Genomic DNA, 23,655 nt, shown 5'->3' on the forward strand with positions numbered 1-23,655 from the left:
TATACCACTAATTCCTCTCAAGGACTCGTTTAATGACAAAACTGGTAGAATTGGTGACATTACATTTTCTTCATAAAAATTATTTTGTGAGACCTCACGACTATCTACAATTGTACCATCAGTAACTCCTACAATTTAAATTAAAGCATTTTATGATCTTTGGAAGTACAATTTGTGAGACACTTCCTGTAAGCCCAAAAATCTAATCTTGCTTATGCAACTATTCATGAAGTCCCTTAGGATTATGTTGTTGCTGTCGAGCTTGTATTTTACGTCTCAATGTCAATAATGTGGCAGGACTAGCACCTGTTCCTGGTCGAACATGTTTGCCTGTGAGAGGTCTTGCTTGACGACGTTTAATATCTCCAACATCATCCGATGGAACTTCAGACTTTGGTGCTGGTAACGAGGTTCCTTCGATGTTCTGAAACAAAAAGAATGTGAAATATCAGATATTAACGTTAACAGTCAACATAACAAAAGTTAACATCTTTACAGTGAAGGAGAATAGGAATATATTCAAAGAAACAATTTAAAATGTGAAATGGTGACTGCAACATAAGCAGGCCAGAATACAATTTATAAACAATTAGAAATTTTTTTGTGTCTGCATTTTTGTTTCATCAAGGTCTCCACCATGGAAATAATCAGATTTTCTTTCTTACTTATGCTATTTGCTTGAGAATTAAAATCATATCCCATCACTTCATAACACAGTTTCAATGATTACCAGCTCTTTTGGCCCATTCTATTACACTGAAGGGTAAAGCTGTTATGTACCTTTGTTTAAACTGAAAATCATTAGTGTGACTATTGATTTATTTTGATGATGATTTTTCAGATCAGTATGTTGCAGGTAGCAATTATGGGCCGTATTAGTATCTGAAAATCATTTCTCCAAGGTCTACATGGCTCTATAAAATTGCACATCCATTTCATACAATGCCCTGCTAATCTTGTATGATGATTTTGGGATGGTGATGATGATGATGATGATTATAATAATGATGATGACAATGGCAACAATGATGATTATGATAATAATGTAGTGTGCAAAATATTTAGTCATATTAATGAAGAAAATAACTTTCAATTTCTCTTTTACCGAGCTTGATAGCTGCAGTCGCTTAAGTGTGGCCAGTATCCAGTATTCGGAAGATAGTAGGTTCGAATCCCACTGTCGGCAGTCCTGAAAATGGTTTTCCATGGTTTCTCATTTTCACACCAGGCAAATGCTGGGGTTGTACCGTAATTAAGGCCACGACCGCTTCCTTCCCACTCCTAGCCCTTCCCTCCTCTATCATCGCCATAAGACCTATCTGTGTCGGTGCGACGTAAAGCAAATAGCAATTTCTCTTCAATGGTGGAGAAGACAGTGGCTCAGAAACATTGATAATACTGAGAGCAACTGTGGTGAATCTATTTATTTGATGAAATGCATTAAGAAAGGGGGTCTCTTTCAGGATTTTAATGCAAATTCTCTTTCTTTAGGATCACCATTGGATAAAAATAAATCATAACACTAGGAAAGCAAGCGACAAATCAACTCATATATATATACATATATATATAGGCCCCCCACGGCACTACAGCCCTTGGCCTACCAAGCGACCGCTGCTCAGTCCGAAGGCCTGCAGATTGCGAGGTGTCGTGTGGTCAGCACGACGAATCCCCTTGGCCGTTATTCTTGGTTTTCTAGACCGGGTCCACTATCTTACCGCCAGATAGCTCCTCAATTCTAATCACGTAGGCTGAGTGGACCTCGAACCAGCCCTCAGATAATGTAAACATCCCTGACCTGGCCGGGAATCGAACCCGGGGCCTCCGGGTAAGAGGCAGGCATGCTACCCCTGCACCACGGGAGCCGGCACCAGACTAAGGATAACTTTTAAGATATTTTGGGAAGCAGCAACAGGATGACACGTTTGGTGTTTACCCGACAAAATTCATTATATCTCAGCCACAGACACCCAAGAGGATTTCAATTAACTCTGTCTGCCATCTAGTAGGCCTAGGGTAAAACAGAATGTCAAAACTGACGAGCAGACAGACAGATGGCGTCAAATTAAAACGTCTGCACACAGTAGCTGAGACCATATTATTATTATTATTATTATTATTATTATTACAAAAAAATTGGGTCAGTCACGACTGTAAATTAAATTTCGGTCATTTTGTTACAAAGTCATAATACTACTGGTATGTAGCTCTTCAGACAAAATTATTTCAGGGAAAAAATTAGCCTGGGGTAGTCAGAATTCCCCGCTTGGTAATGCGAGAGTTTTTCATGACACTTTCTGAAACAGTCAAGGCAATAAGGCTTCACACGTGTGTCACAAATCTGGGTGATCTTTGTAGCCTTATTGTTAGCCACCTTAGGTGTTTCACCACTCATGCACAGTTTTAATAACATCCAACACATCGTCGCCTAACAAGCTTCTTTCCTGTGAAGATCGTTGAGGAAATGTGATGTACGGGGCGAAGATGACGTAGGACCTGACTTACAAGAAGATGACACTGTGATATTCCTACGGAGTAAAATGTTAACAATTTCTAGTTCGCCTTACAAAATTGTACATTTCTTTTGAGGATTCAGTTTATTCCTCCTTTCTTAATCTGTTTACTCTCAAGGGATGGTTTTTCCCTCGGACTCAATGAAGGATCCTACCTCTGCCGCCTCAAGGGCAGTGTCCTGGAGCGTGTGACTTTCGGTCAGAGGATAAAACTGAGGAGGAGCACCAGTACTTCGCCAAGGCGGCCTCGCCTGCTATGCTGAACAGGGGCCTGGGAAGATTGGAAGGGATAGACAAGGAAGAGGGAAGGAAGCGGCCATGGGCTTAAGTTAGGTACCATCCTGGCATTTGTCTGAAGAAGTGGGAAACCACGGAAAACCACTTCCAGGATGGCTGAGGTGGGAATATTTTTTTTTGCTAGGGGCTTTACGTCGCACCGACACAGATAGGTCTTATGGCGACGATGGGATAGGAAAGGCCTAGGAGTTGGAAGGAAGCGGCCGTGGCCTTAATTAAGGTACAGCCCCAGCATTTGCCTGGTGTGAAAATGGGAAACCACGGAAAACCATCTTCAGGGCTGCCGATAGTGGGATTCGAACCTACTATCTCCCGGATGCAAGCTCACAGCCGCGCGCCTCTACGCGCACGGCCAACTCACCCGGTGAGGTGGGAATAAAACCCTTATCTACTCAGTTGACCTCCTGAGACTCGAGACTGAGTGGGCCCCGTTGCAGCCCTCGTACCACTTTTCAAATTTCGTGGCAGAGCCGGAAATCGAATCTGGGCCTCTGCGGGTGGCAGCTAATCACAGGATTCAGTTTATTGTGTATATAAATTGCATTACGCACAGCAACGCCAAACAATACATCGACAGCTATCTTTTTGTACCAACTCCGGGTGTTTCTAATTGGAGAGTAGTGTCTTGACAGCTTATCAGATACATCAGTGTCCTCCCCCTCCCGCCCCACATTGTTGTAGTCTTGAATCATTTTTTGCTTTGGGCGGGAATTCCTTCATGAAGGCATTTCCATTTCGTTAGCATGACATGTCGAAATCATCAAGACGTCCCGCTTATCTTTCCATTTTAGAATTCTGATATTATTGCGTTGCGCAGAAACATGTTCCCCCCCCACGCCTTCCCTTTTGAAGAGTTTTTACTTGTTGCGTAGAGAGGAAGGTTCTTGCGACTTTTGCGCAAAGTTCAACACAGATCTGTTTTTCGACGTAACAAGTATTCGTCCGAAGGAATACGTGTGTAGAAGTTACCAGCAATTATTACTTTGCCTTCATCAAGGAGTTCCACATCCTGGTTTGGCATATTGGAGATCCGAGGATCTTTTCCATTATACACCTTATATTTCCAAACAAAACCATCGTCAGTTGTAGCTTCGTATATCTTCATAGCATACTTATGACGTTTATTTGTATTATACTGACGAATGAATAGTCCTTGAAAAGGCACCACAGGTTCATCAGTCACAATGTAGGCCCTACTGCTTTGGTTTAACAAGTTTCATACAGTTTCCCATCATCATGTCAATGACAGACTGAATTTTGTACACCCAATTTTCAGGATCTTTTTCAGCAGTATTGACAACGAAATGCCAACAACGTAAAATTGTGAAGAAAAAAAAAAAGAAAAAAAAAAACGATTATAGGACATCTCAAGCTTGTGTAACAATGGGTGATAGAAAAGGGGATCACATTTCCAGTAACACTCTAGGATAGGAAATCTGATAATGCCTCACAATATATAGCCTACAGTAAATGCCTAAAAAAACTTCTCCATTTCTGTCTTATTCACTGGCTTCCAGCGAGCCATTCTCGCACCGGCGTTAGAATTGAGCATAAATGTTCGTCTGCTCAACCATAGCAGCATCGTCAACTAGAAGCCGGTAACACGTAAATATATATGATATGTCAGGTGAATGTTGTTGATGTAGCAGATTTTCATTTGAAAATTCTGGCGTGTAAAGACTGAATTTCATAGCTAAAGCGTTGATGTTCATCAAACTCCGAATAGTTGATGGCCTAACTGACAAAGTTCTAAGTGAAACTGAATTAGAGGATTGTGGACTTACTGCATTAGAATGATGGGATGAATTCAGTTCTACATTGTCATCACAATCTGAAGGCGAAGTATCTCCATAGTCTTCGGAACTCGAAGAAGATTCTTCCTCAGAATCACTCTCCTCCAGCAACTCTTCTATTTCCTTTCCAGTGCAAGGTCGCTTTTGAGCCATCTTAATACTAACACATAAGAATGTAGGATACCAATAATGCCATTAGCTAAGAAAACAAATCAACGACCTTTGAATTCCATGGAAGTGTGAATAAATCATAACAAGCAGCCAACTTTGTAACACCAAAAGTACCGCAGAACAGCAATGCTTGGTGAAATACAGTCGAACCTCGATATCTCGAACCTCCATTACTCTAATTGTCAGTATCTCGAAGTAACTTAAATTTCCCATCCATTTGTCCTATTCTTCACGTTTATTTATTTCTTCATTTCTCGAAATTCGGTTACACGAATTTCTCGAATTCTTGAATCAAACATTTCCTCCCTTGAAGAAAAAATACTCTATAACTCGAACTTTGTGCAACATTAACTCTGCAATACGGCATTTGTGGTTTGTGAGGAACAGTTAACTAGTAGAGAAAGGGTTACAGTAATGCTGGGATCTGATATGACGAAAACTGAAAAACTAAAACTTCCAGTGATTAGAAAATCGGCGAAGCCTGGCTGTTTCTCGGGTGTGAATTAATTACCAGTCACGTACGAAAGCAACCCCCGAAGTCGCTGATGACAAGCTCCGTTTATGAATCTCGGCTGAATGGTATTGAAGAGAAGTTTTAACGTGAAGGGAGGAAAGGTTAACAGTAACAAACAGAAGAGAATAACGGATTTTTTTCCAAACGGAGGTAGGTTTCTTGTTTCATTACTGTATGCTTTTTTACTATTGGCTTTAGGTCACGCCAACTCAGAAAGGTCTTGTGGCGACCATGGGATAGGAAAGGGCTAGGAGCGGGAAGGAAACGGCCGTGGCCTTAATTAAGGTACAGCCCCAGCATTTGCCTAGTGTGAAAATGGGAAACCACGGAAAACCATCTTCAGGACTGCCGACAGTGGGGTTCGAACCCACTATCTCCCGGATGCAAGCTCACAGCTGCACGCCCCTAACCGCACGGCCAACTCACCCGGCCATTACTGTATCCTGTCTTCTAAACAGTTACTATAATAAGGGTTATAATTAAAGTGATGCCGTAAAATAAAGTTTGTTATATTCTTAAATACTGTTAAAAATAACGTATTCAGTATAGGCCTAAGCACATCAATACACATGATTCAATTATGTGCTGTATATGCTCAAAAATGGTATTCTCCATATCTCGAAATTTCGATAAATCGAAATAAAATTTAGCTCCCGAGGTGATTGCAGATATCGAGGTACCACTGTATAGCAGCCTACATGTGGCCTGTGGACTCTGGAAGAAGTATTTCCATAACTATTTACCCCACAAATCCATAGTCCTTATGTGGCCTGTACGAAAACTACATCATTAAAATATTTTTTCACCTAAAATATGTGCATTCTTGACCAAAGTACAAGCCGTGATGCATTATAACTAAATTTGGTACGTAGACTTGGGGAGGAATATCATTAGTCACAGGTGGATAGTGAACCTGTTATTCGAGAAGAACATCATTTTCAGCTTCTCTTCAAGGCAGAATTTCTAATACTGGGCAAAGAATTTGGGGTTTTGGATTGAAAAGTCACTTTTGGTTCGGATTCAAGATAAATTTGGGGGTTCCATGGCTATGATTACGGTACCTACAGTTATGTATAACTGCGAGCATGCTTGCTTTGAAATTAGTTTCTGAATGAAACTGGCCATATACCATTGAGTATGCACAGGCTAGCTTCTTCATGATTGATGCAATGTAACGGTTCAAATCCCGTTGCAAGACTATATTATTATCATTATTATTATTATTATTATTATTATTATTATTATTATTATTATTATTATTATTATTATTATTATTATTATTATTATTTTATCTGTGTTATTATTAGGCCTATTATTAGTATTGTATCTGTATTATGATTATTATTATTATTATTATTTAACTCAATTCTGTAATCTGATTTCGCTATGCAGTAATTGATTATCGCTTGCGTGATTATAGTTAATTTGTTATGTGTGTGTAGATTAACATTAAAGACATGTAAAGTGAGTGTTGCTGCATAATATCAGATATAGATATATTGCATGAAATACCTTTTGACATTGCAACACATGTTGCAATACTGCTAGCGTAACTGTCGAGTCATCACTCTGTCATTGTATGCTTTTAGCGATTAAGCTCATGTTTAGGGAAGTTCCTAGAGTGCTCCAGGCAATTTCAACATAGTATGTAACACTTTGAGTTGGGTGGGCGTGACATCATTGCTATTTCTGGAGATTGCGTAGGTGTGTCAGCTAGCGTCTATACATACTAGGACCAGTGTCTTATAGAGTCAGTCAAATGGATGGAGCCTTGATCAGTTGGTCAGTCAGTTAGAGAGTTCAGTTAGTTGGAAGGAGAGTGAGGCCACAGTTGGTTGGAAGGAGTTGGAAGGAGAGACTTGCCATGAAGTCAGTTGTATACAGAGCCTTGCAATACGGAGTACTACTGAGATGGTAGTGATCAGTCATTTGGATGGAGATAGTGATATGGATACGTAATCGTCAGTGACCAAATGGATCATATGTTCGGAGTGTGTATCGTGCATCTGTTCGGTCGAGTTGTTGTGTCAGTTGAGTGACAGCCGAATATTGAGTCGTCGTTATGCATACTAACAATTATCAGTGAACTATTTGTAAAGTTGATTGTGAAGTGTGAATCTAATTTCAAGCCATGCTGTATCTCGTCAGTGAAACAAAAATAATACATCACCGAATTAGGCTTCATATAACTATAGCTGATACCAATTCAAAGGAATACGTCGTAATAACACTCAGGCCCGGTTGTATAAAACATTTGATCTGAGTTTAACGAGGAAAAATGGCTGCCAGTCAAGTTGAACTTCGATTTTCCGTTGTATAAACGCTAATCTAAGGTCATCTCGTCTCGATCTAAGTTCAGATTTGACTGGCGAATATTCGTCGGTTAATCTCCTTGAACCTAGATCATTATCATTCATATTAAACATTGAACTAGCTCTGAAGACTTGAGAAGTGTTTCCTTGTATCGCAGCTGCGTAAGAATACCGCACCTTAATAATATCGAGATGAGTTATAAATATCTTGAATGCTAGAAGTTAAATAATATTGCTAAAGATCGCTCGATTTTTCAGAAGTGAGGTTATGTGAATATCATATAAACAATAGCCTACTGCCATACCAACACGTTGTTGTTACTTAGTTTTATGATACTGCTTCAATAATGAATTATTTTAAATTATGTTTCAAGTTTACAAAACAAAGCAACTGTGTAATATATATATATATATATATATAATTTAGCAGAGATATCAGATTATTCCGACTTTTCGTCTGATGAAGAAGAGTTGATTTTACGATGAGCTCCTCGCGTCTTTCGGTACAGACGGAATCCGATGATTGAAATGGGCGATCAAATGTTCAAAACGAGATTTCGTTACTCGAAAGATATTGAGGAACGACTGGAACTGAAGTTAAGGGACACACTATTAAAAACCTACTCAAAGAAATTATCCCCTGTCACCCATGTGTATGTTTTATGCTACAAGAAGTTTTCAAATGGTTGTTGGAGATCTCTTTAAATTGACAAGTCAACGGCTTTCTCTTTCAACTTTGATGTCACCATATCGGTTTTTTTATTTTCTATTATATGTTTGTACGTTGATAGTACAATATCCACCAGATCGTCCTTTTATTTCGGTGTGAAATTCGCAGAACGCTCCTTTGAAGTTCTTTCCATGTTTACTTCGCGAGATTTCAATATGATCTTCTTCTCCTTCTTCGACAGTCACGGCAGTTTCGTATTTCATTTGTTTACAGTCACGGCCAGGTCAATCCCGCCATTTATGTGTTATCCAAAGGGCCGAGCTATTTCGTATTTCATTTGTTTTGCGGTGTTGCCACGTCCACTTTTTGAACTCCGATTACATTTGAACTACATATGTGTAAACCGAGTTCAGTTTTATACAACACAATGAAGTCGTAATCTCAGCTCATTTTCAGAACTAAGTTCTTAATTGATCTCCAGTCAGATGTCTTTATACAACCGGGCCTAAAAGTGTTAAAGGTACTGTTATGTGAACCACTGAGGGATAAATTTCTTGTACAACTTTTAAATGTCCGGTCAAGAGGAATTCAAATTTAATGCCTAGTTTATTTCAGTTGTAATGTCATAGTTTTATATTATATTGTAAATTATCACAGCAAATCTTGCTATTTAAAGTCAAAATTTATATAATATATTTTTTTAATATCAAATTAATTTATTGTTTTATTTCAATGGTAAAATTAGATAACCTCAAATTTAATGGGGAAACGGAACGCCAATACCTATATGGTATGTTGTCAAAAGTAAGCTTATTACCCTACACCCTAGAGATATCCAAGACTCTCATTCTATTATTGCTGCATTCAGTTGTAGCTGGCGCCCATCAAATATTGTGTGTGTAAGTAATCAGGTAAGAACTGAGAGTGAGTACATAGTCCGACGATTGAGTGTTTTATTTCATTAATATGTTAATATTTTTTCATTAAAATTCAGTTTAATATTTTTAGTGTATGAAGAGTAGTCGCAGTAACAAATCCAGAATATATGAATGGAATGAAGTTCAATTTAGGAATAAACTCATTGCTTAACGTAGTGGGGACACGTAATACTAAAAAAGTGGGGAGAGATTACCAAGGAGATTAATAGATAATAATGATAATAATAATAATAATAATAATAATAATAATAATAATAATAATAATAATAATAATAATAATAATAATAATAATGTTATTGGTATTGTATCACATTAAGTATTCTTACAGTTTAAGGAGGCACCGAGGTGCCAAAATTTTGCCCCACACTTCTTATTTTACGTGCTAGTAAATCTACCGACATGATGCTAGCGTATTTGAGCACCTTCAAATACCACTTGACTGAGCCGGGATAGAACTCGCCAACTTGGGCTCAGCCGGCCAGCATTCTGCTACTCCAGTCAGCATTTCTTAATGGACACTGGTAGAGTGTAAGAGAATCAAAAGTTTTAACGATGTTAAAATGATGTGTAAAACAGAGACCTACTATCTGTCCACTGTGAGGCATTACATGCTGTGAATCCCGTATTTTTATTTACCTTCACCGAGCGATTACGGGTCTTTTATCTGTAAGCCTGCATTCATGAAATGGTTGTTTCGAACCCCATAGTCGGCAGGGTTCTTCTTAGTTCCCCGTTTCCACACCAGGCAAATGTTAGGGCTGTACCTTAAGAAAAGCCATGGACTTTCCCCTCCTGTCCTTTTCTTTCCTCTCCCACAGTCGTAGAAAACTTATCGTGTTAGAGCGACGTTGAACGACCATATTTTAAAACAATATAAAGGATTTTTAAAAACAATATTTTGCTGAGATCTAAATACATTATAGCAAATTTTACTTCATCATTTACGATGTTCTTCTTGTCCGACTCACTGGCTGAATGGTCAGCATTGAGGCCTTCGGCTCAGATGGTCCCGGGTTCGATTCCCGGCCAGGTCGGGGATTTTAATTGCGTGTGATTAATTCTTCTGGCTCGGGGATTGGGTGTTTGTGTTTCATCTTCAAATTCAGACAGCGCACTACATTACCAACCACCATAGAAACACGTAATAGTGATTTCATCCCTACAAATAGGGTTGGCGTCAGGAAGAGCATCCAGACTTAAAACAGGGCCAAATACACATGTGCAACACAGTTCGCATCCGCAACCCCATAAGTGTGGGAAAAGCTGTATAAGAAGAAGAAGGAGGAGGAGAAGAAGATATAGTAAGTACTGTAACTCCTGGGTTTGACGTTTCCTTGATTATATTTCATGGACAGAAGTCAGAACTTAAAATTATATTTCGCAGCAGGATATGTCAGAGATATTCAATACTACCTTGAGAAAAGCAGGACATCTGCTCATACCAATCTACTTAAAATTTCGACAGCGAATTGTATGTTGTGGTGAAACAGGCACGGTAATTTCACGTGTCGTTATGCTCTCGATATTGAAATTTAGCACGGCGACCCGGGGGCTGTGTTGGGACGTAACAGGTTTGGCGAGCCTCACACAACAGTACTCGAAGGTGACGCGTACTGACTCAACTTGTATTTCAGTGGAGGACGTGGCGTACCTGACAGAAGAAGAAAAAGCTTGAAGGAAGCTAACAGTAAGTGGGGTCAACGCTCGCTGCAATTCTCTGCGCGGGCTAAGATTCCTCTCCTTGTGTGTTATGTGTGGCTCTTTCATCACGCGATTTAGTTCACAACAATGTTCGTTTGAGACCGGAGTATGGCGTGAGAGGCGCTGAGTTCACTACCGATACTTCTAAATATCACCTTGACGTGAATTTCGCAGATTTTTATACTCCTCTAACCAATTTGTACCGGCCCCGGGGCACATTAGAAAGTTAGTAGTGTGCTTGCCTCTTCCCTGGAGGGCCCGGGTTCGATTCCCGACCACGCCAGGGATTTTTACCTGGGTCTGAGAGTTGGCTCGAGGTCCACACGGCCTACGTAATTACAACGGCGGCCCCGGTTAGAAAGCCAAGAATAATGACCGAAAGGATTCGTCGTGTTGACCACACGACACCTCGTAATCTGCAGGCCTTCGGGCATTTGCACCATGGGGTTTGGTTTGGGTGCTGATCAACGTGTAGTTTAGTAGCATTTTCAGTCTAGGAACCCGCATGTCGTGCGTCCGAACAACGGGACAAGCGCCACTGAGCAAATCTGTCGGAGAGGCAATTGTAAATGGCTGAAAACACTTCAGATCATATTTCATCCACCTAGAACGGACTGTGCACGTCACCCGTTGTTTCACTCTATTTCACGCAATGAGAAAGACTAGGAATCACGACAGAAGAAGCCTCAATTTCGATTTTCCACAGAAAATTCCAGTCGGGCTGAGTTGCTCATACGGTTGAGGCGCTGGCCTTCTGAATCCAACTTGGCAGGTTCGATCCTGGCTCAGTCCGGTGGTATTTGAAGGTGCTCAAGTACGTCAGCCTCGTGTCGGTAGATTTACTGGCACGCAACAGAACTCCTGCGGGACAAAATTCCGGCACCTTGGCGTCTCCGCAAACCGTAAATGTAGTTAGTGGGATGTAAAGCAAATCACATTATCACAGAAAATTCCTAGTCTGCTCAAGCTGGCGCTTGTCCCGTTGTTCGGCCGCACGCTTCGCGAGGGATCCCACCTCTATCACCTCAAGGGCAGTGTCCTGGAGCGTGAGACTTTGGTTGGGGATACAACTGGGAAGTAGGACCAGTACCTCGCCCAGGTGACCTCTACTATGCTGAACAGGGGATGGGATGGGGGAATGGAAAGATCAGAAGGGATAGACAAGGAAGAGGAAAGGAAGTGGCCGTGGCCTTAAGTTAGGTACCATCCCGGCATCTGCCTGGAGGAGAAGTGGGAAACCACGGAAAATCACTTCAAGGATGACTGAGGTGGGAATCGAACCCACCTCTACTCAGTTGTTCTCACGAGGCCAGTCCTCGTACCACACTAAACACTGCACCGCAGAGGCGGAACTGTCTAAACATTACTTGCAGTAAATATTGTTTAGGGTAACTGTTGATAATATTTTCCGTACTTTTCATTTCGATGATCAATTAAACACCATGATATATGAATTATTTTCTCCGCTGCTGCCAGTCAGGATTATTTTGGTTTTGACTAAGTGTTTAAGGCCGGATGTTTTTCCTTTCACTATGCTTCTTTCTTTCTTTCTTTCTTTCTTTCTTTCTTTCTTTCTTAATCTGTTTACCCTCCAGGGTTGGTTTTTCCCTCGGACACAGCCAGGGATCCCACTTCTACCGCCTCAAGGGCAGTGTCCTGGAGCGTGAGACATTGGGTTGGGGGATACAATTGGGGAGAATGACCAGTACCTCGCCCAGGCGGCCTTACCTGCTATGCTGAACAGGGGCCTTGGTGGGGGATGGGAAGATTGGACAGGATAGGCAAGGAGGAGGGAAGGGAGCGGGCGTGGCCTTAAGTTATGTACCATCCCGGCATTTGCCTGGAGGAGAAGTGGGAAACCACGGAAAACCACTTCCAGAATGGCTGAGGCGGGAATCGAACCCACCTCTACTCAGTTGACCTCCCGAGGCTGAGTGGACTCCGTTCCAGCCCTCGTACCACTTTTCAAATTTCGTGGCAGAGCCGGGAATCGAACCCGGGCCTCCGGGGGTGGCAGCTAATCATACTAACTACACCACAGAGGCGGACACTATGCTGCTTTTGAGGAGAAAATTTCAACCCCGGATCGACCGGGATTCGAACGTTAGCTCTCCGGGTGGGAAGCCAGCATCTTAGCCATTAAGCTAATCACTCCCATGCCGTGAAATACTGTGTCAGAGTTGTGTACCTTAAAATAAGTAATCTATACTAATATTACAAATCAGAAATAAATTAGTCCGCATCTGTGGTGTAGTGGTTAGCGTGATTAGCTGCCATCCTCGGAGGCCAGGGTTCGATTCCCGGCTATGCCACGAAATTTGAAAAGTTTTACGACGGCTGGAACGGAGTCCACTCAGCCTCGGGAAGTCAACTGAGTAGAGGGGTTCGATTCCCTCGTCAGCCATCCTCGAAGTGGTTTTCCGTGGTTTACCACTTCTCTTCCAGGCAAATGCCGGGATGGTGTCTAACTTAACGCCACGGCCGCTTCCTTCCTTCCTTCTTCCTTGTCTATCCTTTCCAATCTTCCAATCCCCCTACAAGGCCCCTGTTCAGCATAGCAGGTGAGGCCGCCTGGGAGAGGTACTGGTCCTCCTCCCCAGCTGTATCCCCCGACCAAAAGTCTCAAGCTCCAGAACACTCCCCTTGAGGCGGTAGAGGTGGGATCCCCGGCTTAGTCCGATGGAAAAACTAACCCTGGAGGGTAAACAGACTAAGAAAGAAAGAAATTAGATAGTTATTGAGTTGTTTGTATATGGAGGTTAATCACTGGAATGGCTCAACCGATTTCGGTAATTATTTCACCATTAGAAAGCTAATTTATTCCAAATTATCATAGGTTATACACAGGCTTAACATGTAGGTAGGCCAAACTTTCAGGACACAAGAAGAAATTACCGGGCGTGTTAGCCGTGCGCGTAGAGGCGCGCGGCTGTGAGCTTGCATCCGGGAGATAGTAGGTTCGAATCCCACTATCGGCAGCCCTGAAAATGGTTTTCCGTGGTTTCCCCATTTTCACACCAGGCAAATGCTGGGGCTGTACCTTAATTAAGGCCATGGCCGCTTCCTTCCAACTCCTAGGCCTTTCCTATCCCATCGTCGCCATAAGACCTATCTGTGTCGGCGCGACGTAAAGCCCCTAGCGATGATGATGATGAAGAAGAAATTATGGTACTTTACTACTGTAGCGAAAGTACTCGTTCTTCGTGTAGATATGTGAACAAGGATTAAAGTGGTTTGAATGAAGTATATATGTGTCTTACAACACGCTCTTGAGGACAACATTTACGACCTTCTCATCAGGTACGTACATACATACAGGGGGTATCATAGTTCTTCTTCTACTACCGGTTTTTCCTGACTAGTGGGCTCGCGGGTGCAAACTCTGTCACACAATTGGATTTGGCCCCGTTTTGCGGTCGGATGCTCTTCTTGATGCCAACCCTCTATGGAGGGATGTAATCTCTTTTGCGTGTTTCTCTGGTGGTTTGTAATATGGCCGGGAATCGAACCCGGGACCCTCTGAACCGAAGGGCAGTACGCTGGCCATTCAGCCAATGAGTCGGCACAGTGTGTATCATAATTAATAGAGCAAATTGAAACAGAGTAAGGATACGATACTAGAAGCCAAAATGTCTTAGTTAACGTGAGTCACTAAACAGGCCATTCACGAGATAATTTAGAATTTGTGGTTACCAACCACCACTGACTTCATTGCGAGCAAACGTCATCCTATTTAAGAAAAGGTACCAATACAACATTAAGATAAGTTATTAGATAGCCTACTTTGGTAGAAGTGCAATTGTTTTTAATAAACAAGAAAACACTTTGAACATTTCGTTTAACTATGAGTAAGCACAATGTACAGTCATTGTAACATGTAACTGTAACATTCTAAGTAAGACTGTTTTCACGTTCATTAAAAATAACTGCACTTCTACCAAAGTATCTAATAACTTTTCTTAATGTTGTACTGGTACCTTTTCCTAAATAGGATGACGTTTACACACAATCAAGTCAGTGGTGGCCGGTAACTACAGTGTTGCCAGGTCTCCCGAAATTTCAGGAGATCTCCCGATTTTTTTGCAACACATCAGAAAACCCGAAAAAACAAAAAAAATACCGAAATTTCTTCTAATCCAAAGTTTTTTGTTGCTATTTGCTTTACGTTGCACCGACACAGATATGTCTTATGGCGACGATGGGATAGGAAAGGCCTAGGAATTGGAAGGAAGCGGCCGTGGCCTTAATTAAGGTACAGCCCCCGGCATTTGCCTGGTGTGAAAATGGGAAACCACGAAAAACCATCTTCAGGGCTGCCGACAGGGGGGCTCGAACGCACTATCTCCCGATTACTGGATCCTGGCTGCACTGCAGCTATCGAGCTCGGTAATCCAAAGTTAAGGAAAGTGAATGTCATGGTACATAATATAGTTGTGCCGAAAAACTCTTTCCTCGGCTCACTCTGTGGCCATTTATCGATAACATCACTCGTTAGGTACTTCCCCGCATTCATTTTAGTCTAGAATGACGTAATCTCTCCCCTCTTATTGAACTCAAAACTCACGCTTGACTGCATCATTCGGAGGGAAATCCCCGACCCGCATACAGAATACAAAATCTTCAACTTCAAAATGGCTACATAATTTCTACGCCTGATGAATATCTACATCTGCAGGAAAAGTAGGGATAAAGAGAAGAAGAAGAAGAAGAAGAAGCATAGAGTGGCCAGAGAGTACGGGTGTGTGAAATTGTATATTTTTCTCATAGTAACTTCACATGACTTTTGCATTCTTTAATGTAATTATATTTTAACATTTCAGTGCTCGAAAAACTACCGAAATTTTCATTAAAACTCCCGAAATTTTTACTTACAATCTACCGATTTTTTTATTTGTAGACCTGGCAAGTTCGGGCAAGCACAAATTCTAAATTATCTCGTAAATGACCTGTTTGCGGACTCATGTTTGCTATTTTTTTTTTTTTTTTGCTTCTAGTATCGTGTACGTGCAGCTGTTTCAGTTTACGATATTAATTATGATACATCCTGTATACAGGCTAATGGCACGCCACATAAAGCTGGTCGTGACTGAAGCATTGGTTCTCTAGATAATAGCGCAGAATGTAATGTGAATTATAAACCCACTTAATATGAATCCTAAACTTTCACGGCGTTAAAATGATAGAAACACGGAATAATACGAGGGCGATAATGAAAATGGCTGAATAAATAAACTACAGCCCACAGTAGTTCTCAAATATGGATTAGCACTCTCAGCAATACAACTGTAGCCTCCAAAAGCTCTCCGCAGAATGGCACGCTCATTCTTCAGCTGGCCTGTTAACCAACATGCTAGGTGTTGTTATTGTTGTTGTTGTTGTTGTTGTTGTTTTTTGGGTCATCAGTCTATAGACTGGTTTGATGCAGATTTCCATACCACCCTAATCCTAGATTTTTCATTTTTACGTGACTAATACATCCTACATCTACTCTAATCTTCTACCACGTTTCCCACATCTGTGGGGTCGCGGGTGCGAACTGTGTCGCACATGTGGATTTGGCCCTGTTTTAAGGCCGGATGCCTTTGTTGACACCAACCCTATATGGAGGGATGTAATCACTATTGCGTGATTCTATGGTGGTTGGTAGTGTAGTGCGTTGTCTGAATAGGGTCGCACGCCAGTTTTCCCGGTGGCTGCAGAGTATGAATATGTGAAACATCTCATTGCGGAGAGCAAGCATAAAGGACTTCGAAGTAGCAGGTTGTCAACAACTCGATCCTTTCTTGGACATAACAAGGAAATATCGAGTCTTCGAACAAGAACAGAACTCATTAAGTCAAGGCCATTAGATTATGCGTTAGCATTGCGATATCTTGGAGGAAGAATCTGAAAAAATAACCCTTTATAATGAACTGTTTCTACAGTTTAGACAAGACTGAAATGTGAATAGCTCAGACAAAAATTATTGATATTTTTGCTTGGAAGGAAAATACTGTAGTTAGCCTCCTGATTATCCGTGTATACGAATACATCTGTGTACGAATAATAAAATATCTGTTTCTCAATTACGTGTACGCATACGACTCAGTGTGTACGAATGTAAACGGCTTCGCTGTTAGTTTTACTTGTACCGAGCTCGATAGCCGCAGTCGCTTAAGTGCGGCCAGTATCCAGTATTCGAACCCCACTGTCGGCAGCCCTGAAAATGCTTTTCCGTGGTTTCCCATTTTCACACCAGGCAAATGCTGGGGCTGTACCTTAATTAAGGCCACGGCCTCTTCCTTCCCACTCCTAGCCCTTTCCTGTCCCATCGTCGCCGTAAGACCTATCTGTGTCGGTGCGACGTAAAACAACTAGCAAAAAAAAAAAAAGTTTACTTGTGCGGTCACGGTTTAAAAAAGCTTGTATTCATTTTACCGTTTATATTCATCTCCAAGTCATTGCGCTCACTTTCCCTCCCATAAATCTGCATCTATCCTACAACTGACAACGTTTCTAAAGTTTCTATTCTCTGTGGTTGCCACAAGAATAAAATTTCACTTTTAAAAAGAAAACTTGTGACGGTCGGTCACATAAAGCTTTAAATTATAAAATAAGTAATACAAATTATGCTATTAGTGTGGTAGTGTCCGCTTCCGCAGCGTAACGGTTAACGCTACTACCTACGTCCTCGAAGGCCCTGGTACTATCAGAGAATTAAGAATGGCAGGAGCGCTGGTTTGTGGTTGAAATGGTACATACAGCTCACCTCCTTTCGGGGTGTGCCTGAAAAGAGCTGCACCACCTCGGGATGAGGACACGAGATTACTTAACGTGGTAGTCACTGCTAACTGTTAAAGGTCCAGGTTTTAGCTATCTGTAAGCCGTAGTCACTGCTAACTGTTAAAAGTCCAGGTTTTAGCTATCTGTAAGCCGTAGTCACTGCTAATTTTTAAAGGTCCAAGTTTTAGCTATCTGTAAGTGGTAGTCACTGCTAACTGTTAAAGATCCAAGTTTTAGCTATCTGAAATCCGTAGTCACTGCTAACTGTTAAAGGTCCAGGTTTTAGCTATCTGTAAGTGATAGTCACTGCTAATTGTTAAAGGCCCAGGATTTAGCTATCTGTAAGCCGTAGTCACTGCTAAATGTTAAAGGTCCAGGTTTTAGGTATCTGTATGCTGTAGCCACTGCTAACTGTTAAAGGACCAGGTTTTAGCTATCTGTAAGCTGTAGTCACTGCTAACTGTTAAAGGCCCAGGTTTTAGGTATCTGTAAGCTGTAGTAACTGCTAACTGTTAAAGGACCAGGTTTTAGCTATCTGTAAGTGGTAGTCACTGCTAACTGTTAAAGGTCCAGGTTTTGGCTATCTGTAAGTGGTAGTCACTGCTAACTGTTAAAAGTCCATGTTTTAGCTACCTACCTGTAAGCAGTAGTCACTGCTAACTGCTAAAAGTCCACCTTTTAGCAATCTGTAAGTTGACAATATGTCAATAATTGAATTATTGAATGTCTTGATTAAGTTTCTGTGGATACTTTCTTTAATTAAAAAAACCATGGCGCAACAGCCGCGAAAGTCAATGGCCTACCAAGCGACCACTGCTCAACCCCAAGGCCTGCAGATTATGAGGTGTCGTGTGGTTAGCACGCTGAATTCTCTTGGCCGTTATTTTCGGTTTTCTAGACCGGGGTCACCATCTCACTGTCAGACAGCTCCTCAATTGTAATCGCGTAGTCCGAGTGGACCTCGAACCAGCCCTCAGATCCAGGTAGAAATCCCTGACCTGGTCGGGAATCGAATCTGGGGCGGGCTATAGGTTCTTTAATACATAATTAAATGATGAAATACACCATAAACATAATGTTTAATCTTCCAAACGAATCCAGAGTCACGTTATAATTTTACTTTCAGCTCATCGATGTCTGTTATGAAGTGGTTCAATAGAAGTATAACACTAAAGTTAAAAGACCTACTACGCTTAATTATTTACTGCAATCTGATGGTCATTGTTATGTGTGAAAGCGGTACAAAAACACGGTAGATACGCATTCCGTACAAACCTTTATAATGAAATGCAAGTTTTGTGTTCTCTTAACATGTAATTCGGCCTTAGGTGCACTTATTATATTCAGTGTGTTGCTTTCAAGTGACTTCCGGTTCAACCAAAATTCGACAGTAAGACGGGATAAAATAATTACTCATAATTTATGGTGAAGGACTGCTGTTGAAACCGCAAGAGTTTTATCGAATATATTTACAATGTTACATGAGTTTGAAAAATGAATAAATGATGAAATTCAATGAGTCATTTTTAATTTTTTTTAGGAAGTGACAAGAATTGTAGAAGGAAAAGATAAAGCTATGAAATGTACATGAAGTATCCAGAAAATTACGGACAACAGAACAAAAATCAAACCCATGCCGCAACAGCAAATTAGGGCCTTGACCTGCAATGTCGACTGCTGCCCAGACAGTTGACTTGCACATATGGAGTGTAAGTCCATGACGATATTCTCAGCCGGACCCATTAGTTGTCCTGACCGGTGACACTGATTCTCCTATGAATAGCTCCTCAGTTGGCCACACGAGCCCTAAATTTAAAATTAATATATCTGGACTGATCCAGAATTGAACCCCGAGTTTCCGAGTAAGAGGCAGGCATCGTAGCCCTACACCACGAATCTGGCATAAACATACTCAAACTTATATTTTTTGTGTAGGGAGGCGTAGTACATCTTACAGTGAGGCTTGAAAAGTGTTACCTGATCCTTATATTAGTTCTGGTTACTGTTCAGCATAAAAATTGTGATTCACGTACGAAGGGTCAATTGCAAAGCAAGGTACACAACCAAATAAGAAAAGCTGTGGAATGGGGCCACATGATGATAGTAGAAAAGAAATTCTTCTCCCTGGCCTTTTTCCCAAATTTATTGAAATGGAAACATGATGTGGACTGGGCTCAGTTTTACGACCAGATGACCATCCTGACGCCAATTCTATGCGGAGGGTGTAACCGTACAACAGGGTTACAGATTTCATTTCGCATTTATTGTTATCATTAATTGACCCGATTCATTAGATTGTATATTCTGATTTTCATCATTTAGACTGCAATGTAATTAGGTATCACGAATATTATGTAATTTAATCACTGGATAAGGGAACTTTGTTTGTGATTATTCTGTATATAAATAAGAGAGATTTGTTGATTTGAAAAAGTCATACTTTAACTTGGAACTATAGGCAGATGAGCTGGCATGATATTGTGCAACCAAGGCTATGTTTAACCGAGGTTGCATTAGGCAAGAAAATTTTCCATTGACACATCAAGGTGGTAACCTTTTGTACACGCCGGGAAGCTATTTAGACACATGACTGATTTTGTAAAGCGCATGGCCACGTGGTGTCGATAATGTGTCCGTATTCGCTAGCTACCGTGTGTCGATGTGGAAGGGATGACCAGGTAGAAGGGATCTGAGTGGTCATCACGAGTTTAAGTCGATGTAAGGATAGTTGTGTGGTGGTGCTTTCCGCTGACTCATCTCTCCTCGCCAGGCGATTTGTACTTTCCTAGTACTAGCCAGCCAACCGTACTTGTTGGTACATCTCCGAAAGAGCATTGTCTAATGTGTGTACTTCTAAGTACGCAGTACGAGCTTTGTCGGGAAGGACTTTTTAGTGCTATTTCTCTTTCATTTTTTTATTTCAGGAAGCAACGAGAATGACGGTACTGCGAGACGACCTACCAGAGTGCTACAGGGAAGCAGTGGGGGAGATTGTTCGGTGGGTCGACCACAGGACCACAGGACTGAACCTGGCCCACCCTGCCCTAATGGTACAGTACCGACCGGGACACGAGACCTACAGGGAGGCCTACCTCATCATCGAACTCCTCACCAGGTTAGAGGGGGCTGCAGGGAAGGACCTATCAACCGACTCCATTGAGAACATCCTAAACTGGGCGATAATCATTCGCCCCACGGATCCAGGCCAGATCAGCCGCTACGAGAGGAGCTTTTCTGTTTACTTTCAGGTCACCCGACTACCAGGATTGAGAAGCTGCCCTGTCGGCATCGGCAGCCAGGAGGCAGCCACCCAGACGTCAGAGGGGACCTCTACAGTCGGGACGCAGACAGCCAGGAGGCAGAGGCACAAGCAGGTGGGAACGGACCCACGCTTCTTGGCTCCTCCGAGGACGACGGCAGCGTTCCCGAGCGCCGCGATTGTGCGAACCAGGCTGATTTACTGTACTGCACGAAGTACACGCAGACCAACAAGGCCGCCAACCAGGAGCGCCCACCATCTGCCCGGGCCACCCAGGGAAGGCCCACCATCCGGGCGCAGACCAGGAAGGTGACGCAGATGGCGGAATGCGTCATGGACACGGACGCCCCCGGGCTTTCAGAGGCTGCTACCCAGGCCCGGCCTACTAGCACCTCGTTCACGATGCAGACGTCGATATGCGCCCTACACGACAGGGAATGCACAAAGATGCTTGAAACGAGCGACGCCGCCGCCAGCGAGGTGGGAGAAGGCGACACTTCAGCGCGGCCACCCGCCACACCACGATCACCAGGCCAGGAGGAGGACTACCAGGACGCGAACTCTTCCCCCGAAAAGAGACCATCACCGCCAGGAAGCAGACGCCGCCCCCACACCATGAGGGGGGGAGGATAAGTGGAAGACAACGACGTCGGGCCACCAGGAGAGGGCCACCCTGCCGCAACCCAGGATTGCTCCCGGGTAGGTAGTCGAACGAGGAGCCAATAAGGAGTGGACCTCAACGGGTAGCGGCAGACAGGTGAGAACAGAACGTCCCCTCAGCAGCTCTTGCAGTGTTTCTGCTGTTTGAGGTGGGGCCACCGTCAGGTTAGCTGTGGGCTCCAAGTGAGGTGCAACCGTTGTGGTGATGATCATCATTACACGGCCTGGGCTACACTTAGGGAGGCGCCGGTGTGCGTCAACTGCGTGGGGCCCACCCGGCCTCTTATCGCAGTTGCCCTGAATACCGAGCCATGGCGCGGGCAGAGAGGAAGGAGGCCCGGCGCCACGCTCCGCAACCATCCAGCAGGTCTCCGCCTCGGCGGGCTTGGCCTCATTTTCCGGGATCGGAGACTGGGAACGAGGGACCCCAAGGGAGTCGGGCGGTGCGACAGGCCCTAGTGGCTATTGCTACATGGCTCGGCAACTGGCAAGACCCGTGCTGTCCACAGCAGTGCTCAGAAGGACTGATCCCTTGAATAACTGGACTGGCGAGGAATAGGCTTATGACTTGTGCATGACATCTATTTTCAACTAACGCAATTACCCGGACCTCTCCAGAACCACATCCTTGCATGCGCTACTTACAAAATGTCAGGTTTTACATGTAGGCATCTTTTTATTTACGCCTATGTGGTTTTTTTCCCGACCCTTATTACCCGATTACACCACTATTGATACGCATAACCACAACTGGCCTGGTAACATGCAGAGCATGGGGACAGGCAGATACTTTTGTAGTATCACACTCCCACTCCTTCCTGCTATCTTTCTCTTCTTAGAACTAATAGCATGTCGGAGGCAATGTAGAATAGTGTCGATTGCCACGCCGGGGAGCTGGCTACGGGGGCCCCCCTGAATAAAAAGAAGTGGTCTAAGAGGTCTGGACTGGTGTAAGAGGAGTGGTGATTAGTACTGGTCTGAAACGTGTGGTAATTTGTACAAGATCTCATGGAGAAGAAGCAGCATGTAATTGCGAGGTAGAAAGTCTTTGTGCAAGTTTATTTCAGTAGATTCGCCGGAGACTTGGTGCCGTGTTCTGTAGATGTACAGGCAGCATATATATATATCGAATTTAACCGATATATGCAGTTAACAGTTGTCAGTGTACTTCGAATTCTTTATTGAATTCCACTATGCAATTCTCTAACTTTGTTCGAGAATTGAATTAAACGTAGGTACATCTAACATCGCATAGAACAGTTGTATTTATTTCAACAGTCCCTATATTAGCTATCAGGACATATGCAACTAGAGTAGATAGCATGCCTGAATATTACAGATTTTCAGTAATTTTCCAATATCTAACAATAAACAGTGAGTGGGCGTAACCGCATCAAGGTTACTACACTCGGTCAGGGAAATTTGGTCAACTCCAGGTTACGTAAGAAGATGAGATAACCGAAGACGGCTTCCGACTACAACCCGACGGTTTTTCCAGGAATTTCAAGTTCAACAGCGGTGTGTGCAGACATCAGGTAATTACAACATCAGACATGTTATGCATAAATTACATGAAGAAGAATTTAATCAGCGGCGATCTAACAATTAATTCACATTGAATGCCTATAGCTTTTTAAAATTTAGATCAAGTTTTATGTAACAACAAATCTCACAGGCTATTTTTATAGTGTTAAATTAAAGTACGGCAATGTACGTTCATTGTGATGTAAACTATAGTCATGAATCCAGTTGTCTTTCAATAATAATAAGTGATTCTATTTCCAAGTACAATCCTCATTTGTGGACATGCTACCATAATCTACAATTGTCCTGATCCATATTCCTATATATTGCCAGATGTGTGGGTTTATCACCCCACGCCTTGAGAATAATTAAGACAAGAGGCATGCTCTCCGAATTTTGTTGCTCATTGCAGCAACTGGCGCTCAACAAATTTATAGTATAATGTGTGAAGGAAATTAATAGTAATAGTAGTGGTAGGAGTAATTACAAGGAATGTACTCAATCTTGTGTGTTCCTGCGGTGGTTGGTAGTGTGGTGAGTT

The 23,655-nt window shown here is 42.5% G+C and overlaps 1 protein-coding gene across 1 annotated transcript in view; it reads right to left on the bottom strand.

Moving 5' to 3' along the window:
- Window positions 1-220: 220 nt before the first annotated feature.
- The window catches only part of LOC136863783 (uncharacterized), a 251,087-nt gene continuing 227,652 nt past the window's right edge, over window positions 221-23,655 (bottom strand). The window contains exon 3 of the mRNA XM_068226086.1: window positions 221-424. Within this exon, the coding sequence (XP_068082187.1) occupies window positions 221-424 (204 nt within the window). The remainder of the gene's footprint in view (window positions 425-23,655) is intronic.

This window comes from Anabrus simplex, chromosome 2, assembly GCF_040414725.1.
Source record: "Anabrus simplex isolate iqAnaSimp1 chromosome 2, ASM4041472v1, whole genome shotgun sequence".
Classification (NCBI taxonomy): Eukaryota; Metazoa; Arthropoda; class Insecta; order Orthoptera; family Tettigoniidae; genus Anabrus; species Anabrus simplex.